The sequence below is a fragment of the Podarcis melisellensis genome, assembly GCF_964234715.1.
Source record: "Podarcis melisellensis genome assembly, chromosome: 16".
NCBI lineage: Eukaryota > Metazoa > Chordata > Lepidosauria > Squamata > Lacertidae > Podarcis > Podarcis melisellensis.
In genome coordinates, this window is record NC_138533.1 from 14,977,442 (window position 1) to 14,995,470 (window position 18,029).

Here is an 18,029-nt window from a genome sequence, read left to right on the forward strand (position 1 = left end):
GGGGGAAATGCAGATAATACTTTACAAAACAGTGCCCTAAAATACATACCTGGACTTGTTTTGATTAATGTCTGCAGGAGACTTTGTGGATATTTAAGTTATAATTAGAAAAATCTTAATAATCATTCATAAAGGAAACAGCTTATAAGAAGTAAATAAGGAGGCCAGATACAGGATAAAGGAAGTCTTTTATTTGGTTGTTTGTATTGTATGTTATGCTTATTGTATGTTATGTTCACGTTTAATGAGGGTGGATTCTATATTGGGGGTTATATTATGCTGTAAATAAAATTTCTAATAAAAAAAATAGAAGGCAATTGGGCTGGATCTAGCCCCCAGGCCTTAGTTTGCCTACCCATGTTCTTCGGTTCTCGTGAGTTTTACAGTCGTGATTCTGACCGGGCTTACTTGGAATTTGGAAGCCAGTTCTGCTGTGCTCCATGTGGCATCCTAAGCAATGTGCGGAGGGCAGCTGCAGTGGGAAATTCCCACCTGGGAAAGCTCCTGGCATAAAGGCTCAGCTGCAGGGACCACTTCCAGCAGCACGGGTTGGGCAGCCATCTGTCAGGGATGCCTAAGCTGTCATTCTTGCCCCACAGGGGGTTGGACTAGATGACACTGGGGGTCCCTTTCAATTCTACAGACCTGATTCTGTGGGTTGCGTTCAGCCTGGCTGGGCAGGAGGTGAGAGAGGAGGACCTCCTCTCAGGATAGTCCAAAAGCCACGCCTCTTGCGGTCCCCCGCCCCCCCCCCACTTCCCAAAGCCTCTCAAGCAAGAACATGGAATGGTTTACAGCCGAGGGGTGAAACACCAGCCCTCTGTTATTTCTTTTATTTATTTCATAAAACTTATATACTGCTTGATTGTAGGAAAAAATGCAAAGCAGTTTTATAAAAATGATAAAACAATAAAATTATTGCTAAAATTTTTACAGCCGTGATTTAAACATGCAGAAGATTAAAACCGCAATAAAACAGACTGAAACAAATTAAAGTTGCTACAACTCTTTAAACGCTTCCAGGGCCAGCATCAGCTCATGTTTGGGGTGGGTGTAGGGGGGCGGGCTGTGCACAGATAAAGCTAAAACCAGGTCTGGTAAGCAGCGGTGCTTAATATCTCAAGAGGAAAGGCTCTCGGATCTGAACCTGTTCGAAGCCACAACCTCTTTCTCAAAAGCCCCTTTTTTGCAGATGTGTGGGGAAGGAACTCTGTATGTGCTCAGAGGCGTTCTGTTGCTTCTTCATCTCGGAGGGAGCACCAGTTGCTCATGGTCAGGGGCCAAGCTTTGTGCAGGGAGAAGAGCGCATGCCTCTGAGAAAATCTGTCTGCGTCTATTGTAAGAAATGAAAGGGTGCCTCCTGGCATGTGCAGAGGGCTGACTGCTCATCAGGATATGGCAAGGCGGAAACAAAGGCCAATGCCTCCTTGAGTCAGCTTCTCATGTGCACTCAACCTGGTTGGGGGGGGGGAGGTGGACTGGGGAGGGGGAGTCGAGTAGTGCCAGGCCCTCCAGCCCTCTTCAATCAGAGCCCTGCAGAGCCAGTTGCTATGGCAACCGGGGGATGCTGCGCTGCCAAAATGCAGGCAATCTCTGGACCCCTGGAGGGCTGCAGTGGCGCTTCAGGCCTCCTCTTTGCACCCCCTGCCTCCGCGACACCCCAAAAGGCACCCCGGTAGTGGTAGCACTTTCTGGGGAGTGCCTACACACACACAAGCACACACTTCATTCATGACACAATCCCCTCCTCAATACAGTCTCCCTCCACCCCCAGTGGGAAGGTTCTTAATTTATTCCCCACATATTGAAATAGAGCAGAATCCGAGGGGGGGGGAGTTATCCTGTGTAAATTATCGGGAAGGGGGGGGCAAGACTTAGTGTCTGGTGGGAGAGGGAAAGCTACCCCCTCGCCAATTAGTAATTGCTTTGTTAATGAAATTGTTTTGCGTTTTCAGTGTGCTACTTTTATATGCTGCTCTGCAGCAGAAGCAGAATAATTTATTTTTTTAAAAAACCGAAGCTTTGAGCAAATCTCGCTTCTTTGCAGGAGTTAACCCATCAGTCGGGATCCGCTCTGACGGCGCCCCTCCCCCCCTCTCTCACATACACTCTCCTATAAAGAAGACTCTGCTCATGTCCTCCGTTATTCGGGGGGCACGCACTCTGCACATGCTCTGAGGCTTCCTCTTTTCTGCTCTCCGATGTTTTGAGAGCTGTTCTCTACACATGCTTCTGTCATTTTTCCTTTCACTGATTCGGAAACACTGGGGCACTTTTACTTACTTTGCCTCTGTGTGTTTCGGGAAACACACTCTGCACGTGCTCTGGGACACCCTGTTCTTTCCGATTGCTCTCGGTGCTTGGATTGAGGGCTGGGGGGCGGGGGGGGGCGAGTTCTGGCGCTGAAAGAGGACCATCCCGAAGGCGGGCCATCCCGAAGAGGGAAGAGACTCTGCACATTCTCAGAGGCACCCTGGGACCAAAGCCTGCCGCCTTCCAGACTTGAGCCGGGCAGGTGAGAAGCAGATTGGAGGTCCAAGAAGCCACGACGACCACCGGGCGGGGGCGCGCGCGGAGCTTGCGGGGGGGGGGGTCCTCTTCCTCGCCTCCCCCTTTTTCCTCCGTCTCTGTCGGTGCAGCCCTGACCCCTTCCTCCGTGCGCTCTGGGTCGGAGAGGCAAGCGGGGCGAGGGGGCGTCCGAGGCGGGAGGGCGCTGGGCTGGCCCTCTCCCCGCTGCCTCGCTCTCCCCTCCCTCCCTCCTTCCGTCCCCGCCCTCCCTCCGGTGGTGAGACGCGGCTGCGTTTTGCGTACGCCGAGGCAAAGGCAAAGGCAGCGCCGCCGCAGCCGGACCGAGCGGCCGTCGGAGCGCAGCGCCAGCGGGCTGGAGCCGCCCGGAAGCCACGGTGAGTGCCGCCGCCGCCAGCCTGGCCGGGAGAGCGCGAGAGTCGCTCCCGCCGAGGGAGTCGTTCCCCGGGACATTCTGCTAGAGGTCAGCGCGCTCCCTTCCTTGCAGCCCCGCGGCGAGAGCACCTCTGGGCATGTACCGAGTGCGCGCCTCCTGGGAAGCTGGCGGGGGAAGGCATTGCCTTTGCCCCAGCGCTATTCTTGGGAAGGGTGGGACGCGAGAGCTCCGAGGTGGCACCTGCCCAGGCGGAGAGAGTGCCTCTGGCTGCGTGCAGAGTGCCTTTCCCTTGGCAGCCCATCCGCAGCACCTGCGCTTCCCAGAAGGGGCGGTGTCCAGGTAGGCAGGTTTTAGAAAGAAGTTAAGCCTCTCTGACCCCCTTGCCGCATGGAAGTGGGGGGTGGGAGGGAAGAGGTTTGGGGTCACCTCCCCCCACCCCGTTGCCCAAATGAAAGAGGGAGGTCACCTGCCTTGCAGCGCCCATTCCGCCGCCTGGGTGCCTTTGCTCGATTTGAGGGCCATGCAAAGTGCAGCTTTGCGCTCCCCGTACGCCCCCCCCCCGACACCGCGCACCATTTCCCCTGCTCTTGTAGGGCAGCTGTCGCAGCCCGCTTCAGCCTTCCATGGGGAGGGCAGAAGACCGGACATGTGGAGCCACCCGTGCTTTGGGCTCAGCGGGGCTTGGGGAAGGGCGCCGTGGCCCCTTGGTGCACCATGATTTGGGGGGGGGGTGTCGCCTGGTGTGTGGCCCTTGCGTGGCAGCGGGGCTGCACCTGCCGTGGGCGCCCGCCGTGCATGCAAAGCAGCAGCGAAACGGTGGCGCCTCGCCTGTGCGTCTCGGCAGCGTGTGTGTGTATGTGTGTCTTTGTGTGTGCGGGTTTGCGGTGGCAGGAGCCCTGTGGGAGGTGATGCGCAGGTTGTGGGCAGAGGGCAAACTTGCATTTCACCCCCACCTCCCACCCCCGCCCTGCGCGGAGGCTTTGGATTGTAGAGAGCGACGGGGGGGGGGGGCTTGCCTTTGTGCGCGCCCCCTCTGCAGCACCGGGGCTTGCTCTGTCTATCTCTCCCCATTCGCCTTTTGTGTGTGTGCAAAACCAGCAACAGCAGCAGCTGCGCGTGTTGATAAATGTTTGTGCCACTCAGACAATCTGCTGTCAATATATTTACCCTGCTCTCGAGGGCGGCTGTTGGGAAATGACATTTTGCAACATGCAATTTTGCAAGGAGGCCTTTGGGTATGCATTGCGTTGGAGGTGCGGTGAATGGATGGGGGGGGGTGCGAGATGGGAAGAGAAAATGAAATCAGTTTGCAGGAATCAGGAGGGGACGGGAGACCCTGAGATGTGGGGTCTGAAGGGCTGTGCCTCTCTTGAAGCGGCGCCTCTCCTGTAGCCAACCGACCTGGCCTGCCATCTCTCAGCTCCTGGCGCTCCTGCCTGGCTTTTGAGCAAAACTTGCCTAAAAATAACTCCGCCAGCAAAAAACGCCAACCCACCATTTCCGAGCACAAAGGCCTGTCTCAAAAGATTAATAATAATCTCCTTCTACGACATAAAGACATTCCTTACTCCACGCCGGGATTCTGGGCGCTGCGCTGGAGAACTCCCTGCTGGGGGAAGGAGAAGCAGATGCTTGCCCGCCTCTCTGCTTGAACACCTTCCAGCTCACAGGCCTGGGGGCCTCTTCCCCATGCACAACAACCCTGCGAGGTAGGCTGGGCCGAAAGAGAATGACTAGCCCAGAGAGGGACATGGCTGCGTGGGGATTTGAACCTGGGTTTCACAGCGTCTTGCAAGCAGAGAGTTTGGAGATGAGGGTCTTCAAGGCCATCCAGGGTTTGAGCATCCCTGACAGGTGGTTGTGCAGACACAGCTTGAAATCCTCAGGGAGGGTGAGCTGGCCTTCCATCCCTCTCTCTGCACCAAGGTTGTTAGTTCCACTGTCGAACTGCTTTTTTCCACTGAGAAGTGTCCCCTAACATTCAACAGAAATCTAAAGGCCTTCTTGACAGTGGCACCCACCCTGTGGAACACCCTCTCATCAGATGTTGAACAGATAAACAACTATTTGACTTTTAGAAGGCAGCCGTCTTAAGGGAAGTTTTTAATGGGTGATGTTTTACTGGTTTTTTTTAAAAAAAATTTGTTGGGAGCCCCCTCTTCTGCATGGTAGGGGGCTTCTGTGCATCCCCTCGCCCACCCCAAAGATTTCCTTTACCCAGGCTAAACAGGCTTCCACCCTTTCCAAACACTCTACACCAGGGGTTGTCAGAAGGAGAAAGATCTATTGGGTCTATTGCCTGCTCTCTGTGATTTGCAAGTATTTCTGACTCCCAGTGGTTTAAACAAAGCAACAGTAAAACGATGCCGCCCTCAATTATCCTGCCGAAATGAAGATCACTTGTGGAAATGAGAGCACATTTTGTGTGAGCACACTTCAGTTCTGGTACTCAAAACAACAAATCCCTGCGGCCAGAGTTCAGTCTCTGCTGGCACCTGCAGGCATCTGCCTGAAACCTTGGAGAGCTCCTGCCAGCCAGTGTGGACCGTATTGAGCTAGACGGATAGCGGGGGTCTGATTCAGTATAGGGCAACTTTCTGAGTTCCTAAGGCCTTAGTGATACAGCTCAATAGATTAGCAAGGGAAAGGGAGCAGCATGTGTTTTCCGAATGCAGCCAAAGTCAGGCTGTAGCTCAGTGGCTGAGCACCTGCTCTGCGTGCGGAAGGTCCCAGGTTGAAGTCCTGGCATCTTCAGGCAGGGCTGGGAGAGACTCCTTGTCTAAGCTGCTGCCAGTCTGTATAGATACAGAACTGAGCTAAGACGGCGAGGGTTTCCTAGTTCTTGTCTTGTGTGTGTGTGTGTGTGTGTGTATGTACAGCTGTGTCAGCTCCCCGCAACCTTGGCATTAATTATCAGCACCGCACTCTAACCAGCTGAGCTATCCAGGCTCTGTTTTATACACTTAAAAGTCTCATTTTTTTTCTTGTATTAACCATGTTTATCTATTCATTACATTTCCACCTCTCCTTATTTTCCTTTAAGGAACTCAAGGCATGGTTCTCCCTCTCTCCATTTTATCCTCTATAATCAGCCCTGCGAGATAGGTTAGGGTAGGGGACAGCGATTGGCCCAAGGTCACCCCATGAATTTCATGGCCGAGTGAGGCTTTGAACCCTGGTCTCCCGGGCCCTGAGCCGGACACTCTGACCACCACACCACATTGAGAGGGATAAGTGCGTTGTGTTTGGATGTGCTGGTGTACCAGTCTGTTGCCTGTGGCAGGTGAAGCTTCTTAGACAATGTAACTCCTTGCCACCAGAGGCAGTGATGGGCACCAACTTGGTTTTAAAAGAGGACCGGGCAAATTCATGGAGGGACAGACTGTCAATGGCTATGGACTCCCTCTGCAGTTGGAGGCAGCGATGCTTCTGTTTGCCAGTTGCTGCAAAACACAGGGCAGGAGAGTGGTCTGGTGCTTGTGGGCTCCCTACAGGCATCTGGTGGTCCACTGTGAAAACAGGGGGCTGGGTTAGATAGGCCGCTGGCTCGATCCGTCAGGCTCTTTTTAGGTTCTTAAGTTTCGCAGCCTACAATTGAGCTCTTTTCTCTGGGCGGCCATGAGCTGCAGACTCTCTGTTTAGGCCTGGCGTTTCCAGGGACAAGAGCCGCTGAGAGAGGCCAGTTGGAATTCCCAGGCAGCGGAGGGGCCTGTCTAAAATCAGCTGCCAGCCCTGAGTCATCCCTTGGCAGAAGCTCTGGAGCCCAGTGTGCCTTTCCAACATTCCTTGCTTCTTTCCCTTGCTTGGGACGACGAGGAGGAGGAGGGTGGCAGGATGGACAGGCGAGAGAATCTGCTTGGGGAGGGGGGGCAGTAGTGACTTAGCGCCATCGTCCCCCAAGGAGACCCCGTCCTTTTCTGCTCCTGCCCATTTGCAGCAGCAGGAGGAAGAGGAGGGCTGAAGAAATGAATTCCCCACCCCAGCTGTGCGTCGCCCTGTTTCCTCCTGAATAGAGAGGCAGCAGCAAGAGGGGATTGTGGTCCAACATTTCTCCAGGGGACTGAAGATTGCTTGGCTTGGGTTCAGATGTCCAAAAGGAGGCAGAGAGGCCCTGCTCAGAGCCAGGAGTACTGGGTCTTTTTTTCTGCTCTTGGAGTTGGAGATGCGTGTGTGTAGCACAACACAAGTAGGACAAAAATAAAGCAGAACAATTTGTGTTGTAAAAAGTTACGGTCTTTCAGCAGGAAGGTTTGGGGTGTGCACCACCTGGAAGTGAGGCAGTGTGACCACCCCAAAACCTTTGCAGGTGCAAGAAGTAAAAGCTTAAAAAAAAAAGGGTAAGGGACCCCTGGACAGTTAAGTCCAGTCAAAGGTGACTTTGGGATTGCGGTGCTTTCTGGGTCACGTGACCAGCATGATTAAACCGCTTCTGATGCAATGGGACACCGTGACAGAAACCAGAGTGCACAGAAACACCGTTTATCTTCCCGCCGCAGCGGTACCTATTTATCTACTTGTGCTGGTGTGCTTTCAGACTGCTAGGTTGGCAGGAGCTGGGGCAGAGCAACGGGAGCTCCCCCGTCATGGGGATCTGAACCGCCGATCTTCTGATCAGCAAGCCCAAGAGGCTCAGTGGTTTAGACCACAGTGCCACCCGCGTCCCAAAGTGTCAAAAGTGGGATGGTATGTGACTGCCGTGATAGCATTGTGAGCACAAATGAATGTGCAATAAGAAGGGCATCATAGGGGGAATGTTTAAATCCCAAATTTATTGCTTGTGGTATCCCTAGAACAAGGATTGGAAACCTGCTGTCTTCCGGATGCTTCCAGGCTCCAACTCCCATCGGCAGGGCCAGATTTTAAGACCTTTAGAGGCCCTAAGTCAGCGTTTCCCAAACTTGGGTCTCCAGCTGTTCTGGACTACAACTCCCATCATCCCTAGCTAGCAGAACCAGTGGTCAGGGATGATGGGAATTGTAGTCCAAAACAACTGGAGACCCAAGTTTGGGAAACACTGTCCGAAGCTCCTAAAAGATTTTGGTGCCCCCATATATATCTGATTCAAATTTTCAACAAGAATAAACCACCAAATGAAATTTCATTTTTCAAAATGAAATGAAACCTACCGTAAGATGGAAAAGAATGTTTATTTTTCTATATTTGTAGAAATAATGTTTATTTTTGTTCACCTGCACCATATGGTCCGTAGCAAGTCTGGCAATGGAAACTCTCTGTCGTGCCCACCTTAAGCACAACACCTTATTTTGCTTAATCGTTAAGCCAGCCTTGCCTAGAAGCCAGCATAGGGCGATAGAAGTTCTAGTACAACAAAAACTGGAGCCCAGCCCCCACCTCAGTTCCCCACCCCTGTTGCAGAACCAAATATGTACCCCGAGGCTGGGGAAATTCAGCAGCGAGCCACTGCAACATGCCGGAGATAGCATTTGAGTTCAGTGTATCGTTAAGCATGAGGATGAAGCAAATGACAAGTCACCCAGTTCCCTTCTTCAAAGAAACAATTATTATATAATCTGCCCCAGCAAGAGCAGCCCCCACTTAAAAGTCGTGGAGTACGATTCTGACATCTTCTGTGGGTGGAAGCCCAGTGGCTTTCTTCATCCTCTTGCCTGCCCTCAAATGCTGTTTCCTCTCCCCCATTGCTATTCTGAGAAGACGCTGAGCACTTCCGGGGGGGGGGGTTTCCCCAAAGCAGCTAGTCCTCAGGAGGCTGTTTTGAATGCTTCAGGGGGGTCCATGTTGCCTTCAGGGCCCGACTTGCAGAGCTTTCTGGAGCAATAGGCTTTCCACTGTTGGAGGCAGTATGCTGGGGTAGGTGTGCATGGTTTGATCCAGTAAGACTGTCCTCACGGCATTTGGGTGGTGGGGGAAAAGAGAGAGAGATGCCATGACTAGGAGACACAAGGTAGGTTGGGAGCTAAGGAAATGTTGGCATCCCAGAGCAAAGGCAGAAAGTGCCATTCCCAGCTGGCTGACATTCCCACAAACAAACCACGATGGTGACCACTGCCTCTTTTGCACCCTCCAGCTTCTTATCACACCGGCTGGCCTGCCATTTTATTGATTCATTGGTCAATTTGAAAGTATGGAGATCCCACCTTTCAGGGCAAAGTGTACTCAAAGCAGGTGGCAAAGGAGAACGGAAACCATAAAATGAAAAGTAAAATACAAATAAAGCAATTCGGTTACAAAAACAAACAGACCCCGAAAGAGCTGGAGACGAAGGCAGTTTAAAATGCCACCTTTTAATAGAATGCAGTTGGAAGAAAGTAACATTTTAAGGGTTTGTTCAAAACCTAACCTAGCACTCCTTGGGGGAGAGGGTTCTACGTACAGGGGCCAGAACTAGAAAGGCCCTGCCTATCATGTCTGCCAGTCTGCTGGGTCTTTATGTCAGATCTGGGAAGCAGGGCCTCCTCCTCTTCCTTGCGGTGTAACAGCGGCCGGTTGTAAGCCCTGGGCAGACTGGCCATCAGGCAAGCTGATTTCAAGCCACTTGGCTGATGTGCTAATAGTGACCCAGTAACCTGGCATGCTATTAGGTAAAGGTAAAGGGACCCCTGACCATGAGGTCCAGTCGTGGCCGACTCTGGGGTTGCGGCGCTCATCTCACTTTATTGGCCGAGGGAGCCGGCGTACAGCTTTCAGGTCATGTGGCCAGCATGACTAAGCCGCTTCTGGCGAACCAGAGCAGCGCACGGAAACGCCGTTTACCTTCCCGCCGGAGCGGTACCTATTTATCGCAGGGATTTGAACCGCCGACCTTGTGATCGGCAAGTCCTAGGCTCTGTGGTTTAACCCACAGCGCCACCCATGTCCCTGGCATGCTATTAATCTGGGGGAAACCCCCCCTCTGGGCTCCTGCACCCACTTCCCCCTGGCCGAGCCCTGAGGGATGGAGAGCACACGCTCCTTTGTAACCTCAGAGATCATAGAATCATAGAGTTGGAAGAGACCACAAGGGCCATCAGGTCCAACCCCCTGCCAAGCAGGAAACACCATCAGAGCACTCCTGACATATGGTTGTCAAGCCTCTGCTTAAAGACCTCCAAAGAAGGAGACTCCACCAGACTCCTTGACAGCAAATTCTACTGTCAAGCAGCTCTTACTGTCAGGAAGTTCTTCCTAATATTTAGGTGGAATCTACTTTCTTGTAGTTTGGATCCATTGCTCCGTGTCCGCTTCTCTGGAGCAGCAGAAAACAACCTTTCTCCCTCCTCTATGTGACATCCTTTTATATATTTGAACATGGCTATCATATCACCCCTTAACCTCCTCTTCTCTAGGCTAAACATGCCCAGCTCCCTTAGCCGTTCCTCATAAGGCATCGTTTCCAGGCCTTTGACCATTTTGGTTGCCCTCCTCTGGACACGTTCCAGTTTGTCAGTGTCCTTCTTGAACTGTGGTGCCCAGAACTGGACACAGTATGTCTGAAACCTCTTTCCTTCTCTCTTTTCAGGTTTTTGCCCGGCTCCCTGGGGATAGCGACCCACTGGTGGCTGTGTAGCGTCTTTCATGAGCGAAGGGGATCCGGGAGCCACAATGTCTGAGACTCTGGACCTGGAAAAGGGCTGCACAGTGGACGAGCTTCTGCAGGGCTGCATCGAGGCCTTTGGTGAGGAGGAGCAGGAGAGGCAGGGAAGGGACAAATGACTGAGGCCTCAGGAGGTGGGGCAGTGGTTTTCTTGGCCTGGTGATGTTTTAAAGCAACTGCTCCTGTCCTGCATTGCATTGGTGTACTGACTCTAGAAGTATGGGGGTGGACCCATGAGATCTTGCGGGAACTTGGACGGCCCTGTGAGATCTCGTGAGGGTATCCCAGAGCCCCTGTGCTGAGTGAGCCTTGCCAGGTAAGCAGGGCAGAGTTGAAAAAAGAGGCTTTTAAAAGTTACTGATTATGCGTAAATGGTAAAGATGGCAGCAATATTAAGAGATCAAAATGACAAGCTTTTTATAGAAGAATGGAAGCCCTTTTTTGGCCTATTTGGACAAGCACTGCAAACAAATGAAATCGCGGGCAGGATACGAGATAGCAGCAGCAGCAGCAGAAAAAAAGATAAAATATTACAGGGGTTTTGGTAATAGAAGAGAATTTGAGAATGCAGTATAAAGGAGTTTGAGTAAAAACACTGTGGAGGGTGGGGGTGGGACGTCAGTGCATGAAACGATGCAACTATTGGATTTGAAGTTAATTTGTAAAAATTTGGAAATTCGGTAAAAATTGTCTTGGAAAATGAAAAGCACTTTCCACGCTGGGAAAACCTGGCACAAAAAAAGAGCTTTGAAGCTCTCTGCTGTGCATGCATTTGATTTGTGTAGTTTCAACCGGCCAGCCCTCAACCGCATGTGGTTGAAATCGCTCAAGTTATATGCGCGTAAGATGTGATTGTGCTGCACAAGCCCTCCAGCACCAGAGCCTCAGAAGTGGATGAGCAGGAAAGGGCAACTGTGCTCATCATATCCTCCCCTCTTCCTGGGAAAGAGGATGCTGGACCAGACGACCTCCTTTGACCTGATGCAGCTGCTGCTGCCGCTCCTGCTCCAGGGCTCTTTGGATGGTCTTTGATCCCACTTCTGAGCTCCTGAGTGGTCTGAACTGAAGGGTGTGTGTTTATCTGTGACTATAAACATTATTAGAAGCTGCCTTTGTTCCAAAAGGGACCCAAGGCAGCAGGCATCACCAACAAAAGATAAAAACACTCCTAAAAAGGCCAACACATTAACAAAATTACTTTGGGGTAGCGGACAGCAGTAAAAGCTTTCAAAAGCTTTCAAATTGAGCAGGGGAATATATATTTAGGCAAAGGCCTTTTCACTTTTCTCATGAAACCTTAAAGCGGCAGTGTGGGGGGGGGCGGCAAACCTCATTTAACAGAGGAACGTCCCACAAAGTACCCAAAAGGCATTGCCTTTGCCAGTGGTTGTTGTGCCCCATGCCTGCTTGTGGGGGTGGGGGTGGGGGACCTGGTTGGCCACTCTGAGAAGAGGAAACTGGACTAGATGAGCCAATGCCCAGCTCCAGCAGCCTCCTCCTAAGTTCTTACACTTTGGACTACAACTCCCATCAACGCTGACCATCAGCCATACTGGTTGGAGCTGCTGGGAGTTGAAGTCTGAAAGATTTGGAGGTTGCCATGTTGGCCATCCTTACAGTGTGCAGGGTGTGATGGAGGGGGGAAAGAGTGGGGGTGGGTGGGCTTTGTGGCTGTGGGCCCTGTGGAGCAAGAGGCAGAGTGGGGAATCGTAGAGTTGTAGAGTTGAAAGGGACCCCCCAGGGTCATCCAGTCCAACCCTCTGCAAGGCAGCAGTCACAGCTAAAGAATCTCCATCCTACCAATGCTTAAAAACCTCCAATGAAGGATGTTGTTGTTGTTGTTGTTAAATTCTCAGGAGGGACTTGCTCTGACTTGCATTTCTTTTTCTTTTTGCAGACGATGAGGGCAAAGTTCGAGACCCCCAGCTGGTCCGCATGTTCCTCATGATGCACCCCTGGTACATCCCTTCATCAGAGCTGGCTGCCAAGTTGCTTCAGATATATCCTTCCTTAGCCCGCCGGGCACAATCCCCACACCCAGCCAGCAGCAATGTTTCCTTCCGCAAATGTCTTGCGCTAGGTTTTCCCGTCCTGGTGCTGGCCAGGTGCTTTGAACTGCAGCTCCTGTCTGCTCCAGGCAGCATAGTCCTGCTTCCTGGGGGGGGGGGGTGTGATGGGTGCTGCAGTTCCAAAATGTCCAGAAGACACTTGGTGCAGGGGTAGCAAAGGACTTAAGGCATATCGATCACTCAGGATCCCCACCGCCAAAAAAACCCCAGGCAGGTTGAGGATACTGGACTTTTCCTCCCTCTCTTCCCACTGCCCTGTGGTGGCTGCAACATTGCGGGATGATGACCACCCAGAAAAAGTGACCGGCCCCCTGAAGCTTGGAGAGTCACTTCCATTTGCAGCTCACAGTGGAAGAGGAATGATTTATGGGTGTTTGGCGCCTCCTCTCTGGAAGCTGCCAATATCTGCTTCTTGGAAAATAAAAGCCAGGCTGTTATTTTCCATGTCTTCAAGGTGGGTGGGGAAGGGGACAAGGGGAATGTGGGATGAGTGGGCACCTGCCTTTTGGCCCCTACGCTCCCAAGGATGAAAAAAGTAGTTAGTTGCGCTCTCGGCAGTGGAACTGAGACTGTGTACATACCATACGTCTAAAGCACCTTTAGATTCCCAGCGAAGAATTCTGGGAATTGTAGTTTTCCTCTCACAGAACTACAATTCCCAGTGTTATGTTGTGGGTTGACATAGCAGCCAGCACAGCGATTTCTTCAAGTAGCTCTTTATTTTGTAAGCTGGAATAGAACTGACTGCAAACAGCTCAGCCGGCCTGCTTTGATAGGCAGCCGGCTGTCAACATTGTAACAACAACAGCCCAGGGTTCCTGCCTAAAATAACTGACGCGGACCTGAGTGAAAACTATTTACAGACCTGAGTGAAAACTATATACAGTATCCCCCTGTTGGCCCAGGGTGAAACTACACTACATAACACCCACCACCCTTAACAGCCTTACCCGAATCTCTCCAGAGTTACCCATTGCCAGGCCCTTGTTGCACCATCTTTTCTTCCTTTTGTGCATAGTTGTTCTCTTTATGTCCTGGATCCTTTTCTTCGTATTATTTTTTGTGCTTTCTTCTTCACACTTATAAACCACAACAGTGGCGGGATGGGAGACCTCTCTTTAATAGAGCCCAGGGCCTGGTTGCTGACAAAACCGAGTTCCATGCATGAAGGCCGAAACCTCACATGAAGTACAAGTTTCATGCAGGAAGTGAATTTATTCTTTTTGCGATCATAATTTTAATAGCTTGGATGCAGCTGCAGCACAAAGCCTTTGCTCTACTTTACCTATTGGATAGTTTGCAGTTTAAAACACCCCCATTCCCCCCCCCCAATACCCCACAACATGCACACAGTTCCTCCCTCTTTCCCTTTTGCTCCTTAACTCTGCCCTGAACTTACCAGGAGTCTCGCGGGTCAGAAAACAGTTCCCTGCAAGTCAAGACTTGCCACTTGGTCCGGTAGGTGCTGGAGCAGGAGGGTGGAGTGGTTTGTGGGAAGGCTGCTATGGAGAGAAAACGAGGGGATAGTCTGGACAGTTTGGGGAGTGGGAGGTTGGGGAAGTAACATTTGGGGTTTTTCAGTTTAGGAAGCCGTTGGTGGGCCTGAGACCCGGCAGAAGGGCAGGTGGGATTCTTAGTTTAGACGCCAGGCAGGAGACTTCCTGTTTTGAAAGTTCCTCACAGATGAAGCGTAACTGAGAAAATAACCATTCACACTGCAAATGACATTGCATCCAAACGGTGCACTCGCCAACGAATTTACCGTATTTTTCGCTCTATAAGACGCACCAGACCATAAGATGCACCTAGTTTTTGGAGGAGGAAAACAAGAAAAAAAATATTCTGAATCCCAGAAGCCAGAACAGCAAGAGGGATCGCTGCGCAGTGAAAGCAGCAATCCCTCTTGCTGTTCTGGCTTCTGGGATAGCTGCGCAGCCTGCATTTGCTCCATAAGATGCACACACATTTCCCCTTACTTTTTAGGAGGAAAAAAGTGAGTCTTATAGAGCAAAAAATACGGTACTTCTTCTTTTCCATTCCCTTATGAATAAAACCTATCAATACTGGTGTGGTTCCCACGGGATGGATGTTCTGTGGGAATAATAATAATAATGATGATGATGATGATGATGATATATTTATACCCTGCCCATCTGGCTGGGTTTCCCTAGCCACTCTGGGCCCATCCCAAAGCAAGGTGTTCACAGTGAAAATCATGTGACACTGCGGTACTTCATGACTTTGGGGGCTGCCTGGGTGTGGGGCAGGGTGGTATAGAGGTGGCTGCAAATCTTCTGCCCTCCTTGCTTGGAGACAGTCTGCTGCCCCCTTCTGACTTTGCCACTGACCATGTCACTCCTGGTTCCGGCAGATACTGGATCTCGGCTTTCCCAGCGGAATTTGACCTAAACCCAGAGCTGGCTGAGCAGATCAAGGAGCTGAAGGAGCTTCTGGGCCGGGAAGGGAACCAACGTCACAGCAGCCTCATTGACATAGAGAGCGTGTAGGTAAACAGCGTGGGGCCCCCCACAACAGTCCCCGCCCCCGGTCCTCCCTGGGTTAAGTTCTGGCAGGTTGCATCTGATTCCGGTGTGCGAACCTCAGGCTGTGAGCCTTGCATTCCTGGTGTGCGGCATCCACCAAGTTCTGCCCCAGAACCCTGAGCTCAGCAAGTTGGGAGCAAGTGCAGGGCCTCCTTGGTGGTGGCTCCCTCTGTGGGGTTTGGAATGGAATTAATGGAAGCCAAGGAAAACCTCACCTTGCATTTAGCTCTGTTGTATGCAAACTTTCTGCAAGCTGCAGGACTGGCCTCATGGTGGGACTTTAAGGCTGAGATCTGAAAAACTTGGCAGCGGCATGCAGTTCCCCGAGCGCCAGGGATTTGGGGCCAAGCTGGCAAGCAGGTCCTTAGTACCCTTAGGAGCCAGCTGGTCCCCACCTCTGCTTTTGCACATCCCAGGTAGAGGCTGAACTCTTGCGTCCCCCTTCCAGCCCCACCTACAAGTGGAAGAGGCAAGTCACACAGCGCCAGCCGGTGGCCCAGAAGAAGCGCAAGACGTCCCTTCTCTTCGACCACTTGGAGTCGGGGGAACTGGCCGAACACCTCACCCACCTGGAGTACCACTCCTTCAGCAAGATCCTGGTAAGATCCATGAAGGTGGCAGTGCCTGAGTCCCTTCCCGCCCCGCCCTCCGCGTGTGGGTGTTGCTGTGTGGGGCCATGGGTACAACCATAGCTCATGTTGCGAGAAGCCAAGTTACAGGGAACCAGGCAGAGCGCCTTCTCGGTAGTGGCACCCGCCCTGTGGAATGCCCTCCCACCAGATGTCAAAGAGAAAAATAACTACCAAACTTTTAGAAAACATCTAAAGGCAGCCCTATTTAGGGAAGCTTTTAATGTTTAGTAGGTTATTGTATTTTAGTGTTTTGTTGGAAGCCGCCCAGAGTGGGTGGGGAATAAATTATTATTATTATTATTATTATTATTATTATTATTATTATTATTATTATTATTATTCTACGTTTGCTTCAGGTTGTGCGTTTTCAGGTTGCATCCTGCAGCGACCTGGAAGTACCAGAAAGGGTTACTTCCGGGTTTCGCCGCTCGCGCATGCGCACAAAATGATGTCATGCGCATGCGCAGAAACGGCGAATCGCAACCCACGCACGCGCAGACGTGGCTTGCCTTCTGCTCATGTTGTGAACGGGCCTCCGGAACAGATCCCATTCGCAACCAGCGGTACCACTGTATTTAGCTGATGTATGCCCTGCTTTTTAGGAGAGAAAGTGGCACACAAACATCACCAAACACAATATGAGCCCTCTTAAAACAACCCAAACCCAGTGCTATTTTTCTAGAAAAAGAGGTGCCGGAACTCACCACAAACGCCTCTTAGAATGGCAATGGCAAGGGCCCTTTCTCCTTGTGTGGTTTCTGGCAACCGGCATCCGCAAGCATTGCTGCCTCTGTCCGTGGAGGCAAAGCATAGCTTCTCTGGCAAGTAACCTTCAATAGCCCTCTCCTCCATGAATCTGTCTCATCTTCTTTTATTGCCATTGAGGCTGGTGACCACCACGGCCTCCTGGCTGTGTTCTGCTTCTCACCCCACCTCCCTTTCCCTGGAACGACCATCCAGGTCTCTGAGACAAGGCTTGGCTTTTCCACAGAGCCAGGAGTGTCCTTAACCCACACCCATCAGACCCTGGGAGCAGGACCAGCCCCTTTTTTCAGAATGGCCAACCAAATGCCCTAGAGAAGGACCTGAGAGTCAACAGCAGCAACTCTCCACAGAAGCTTCCTGCCTCCAGGAGTGGAGGTGGAACATGGCCATTAGGGCTAGTAGCCACTGAGAGCCTTATCCTCTAAGTGCCATGATTCCAGGCATCACCCTGTGTTTATTATTTAAATGAAAATATTTTTTATTGTGCTGTTAAGAAAATAAAACCCTGTTAGGGTGGCTTACAAATCAGTATAAACAAGAGAGTCCCTATATTAAAAAAATACATGACATGAAAGGAAAATGGATTGGGGAGGGAGGAGGAAATATGCAGGCTCAGGAACAAAATCCTAGTTGCTGCACTGGGTTCGTGTTGGTGTTTTTAAAACAGATGTGCTGTTTTCTGGGCCCTATCTGGGCACCATTCAAACGGCTGGCCTCCCTCGGCCTCAACTGATCTGCTTTCCCCTCTCCCTCCCCCCCCAGTTCCAAGACTACCACAGTTTTGTCATGCATGGCTGCACGGTGGACAACCCCATCCTGGAGCGCTTCATCACCCTCTTCAACAGCGTCTCCCAGTGGGTGCAGCTCATGGTGCTCAGCAAGCCCACCGCCCAGCAGCGAGCCCAGGTCATCACTCGCTTCGTCATGGTGGCTCAGGTGAGAAAGGGCAGCGCCCGGAACGTCCTTGCCTTCTGCAACCCTCTTGAGATTGTCACCTGCTTCTGATTTTGAGCCTCTCAAATCAATCAATCAATCAATCAAACAAACAAACAAACAAACAAACAGGGTCCAGGACTTTTTATTTGGTGAGAAGCAGTCCTTGGTATAGTGGTTAATAGCGATGGACTCGTAATCTGATGAACCGGATTCGCATCTCCGCTCCTCCACATGCAGCTGCTGGGTGACCTTGGGCCAGTCACACTTCTTTGAAGTCTCTCAGCCCCACTCACCTCACAGAGTGTTTGTTGTGGGGGAGGAAGGGAAAGGCGACTGTTAGCCGCTTTGAGACTCCTTCGGGTAGTGATAAAGCGGGATATCAAATCCAAACTCTTCTTCTTTTTCTTGAGGTGTTGCGCTATCACTGAGCATCCTATGTAAGAGGGTCTAGAGACCGGATCCTGTATTTTATAACCTTGATTCCTAAAGCCCTATAACCCAGCGAGGACCCAGACTGTGAATTTACAAACAAGTCCAGATTAGGACAGACATCTTGATTTTCATACACCAAATGCGAGCTGATGCATTTACCACCCAAGTTTCTTCCAATTCCAAATCCGAGCTCCCCCT

The 18,029-nt window shown here is 51.4% G+C and overlaps 1 protein-coding gene across 1 annotated transcript in view; it reads left to right on the forward strand.

Moving 5' to 3' along the window:
* The first annotated feature begins 2,799 nt into the window (after positions 1–2,799).
* RASGRP2 (RAS guanyl releasing protein 2) overlaps positions 2,800–18,029 on the forward strand; it is a 40,049-nt gene continuing 24,819 nt past the window's right edge. Inside the window, exons 1-7 of the mRNA XM_081892155.1 lie at positions 2,800–2,903; positions 10,380–10,535; positions 12,352–12,454; positions 13,919–13,981; positions 14,895–15,026; positions 15,515–15,665; positions 17,226–17,453. Of these exons, the coding sequence (XP_081748281.1) occupies positions 10,436–10,535; positions 12,352–12,454; positions 13,919–13,981; positions 14,895–15,026; positions 15,515–15,665; positions 17,226–17,453 (777 nt within the window). The 5' untranslated portion in view covers positions 2,800–2,903; positions 10,380–10,435. The remainder of the gene's footprint in view (positions 2,904–10,379; positions 10,536–12,351; positions 12,455–13,918; positions 13,982–14,894; positions 15,027–15,514; positions 15,666–17,225; positions 17,454–18,029) is intronic.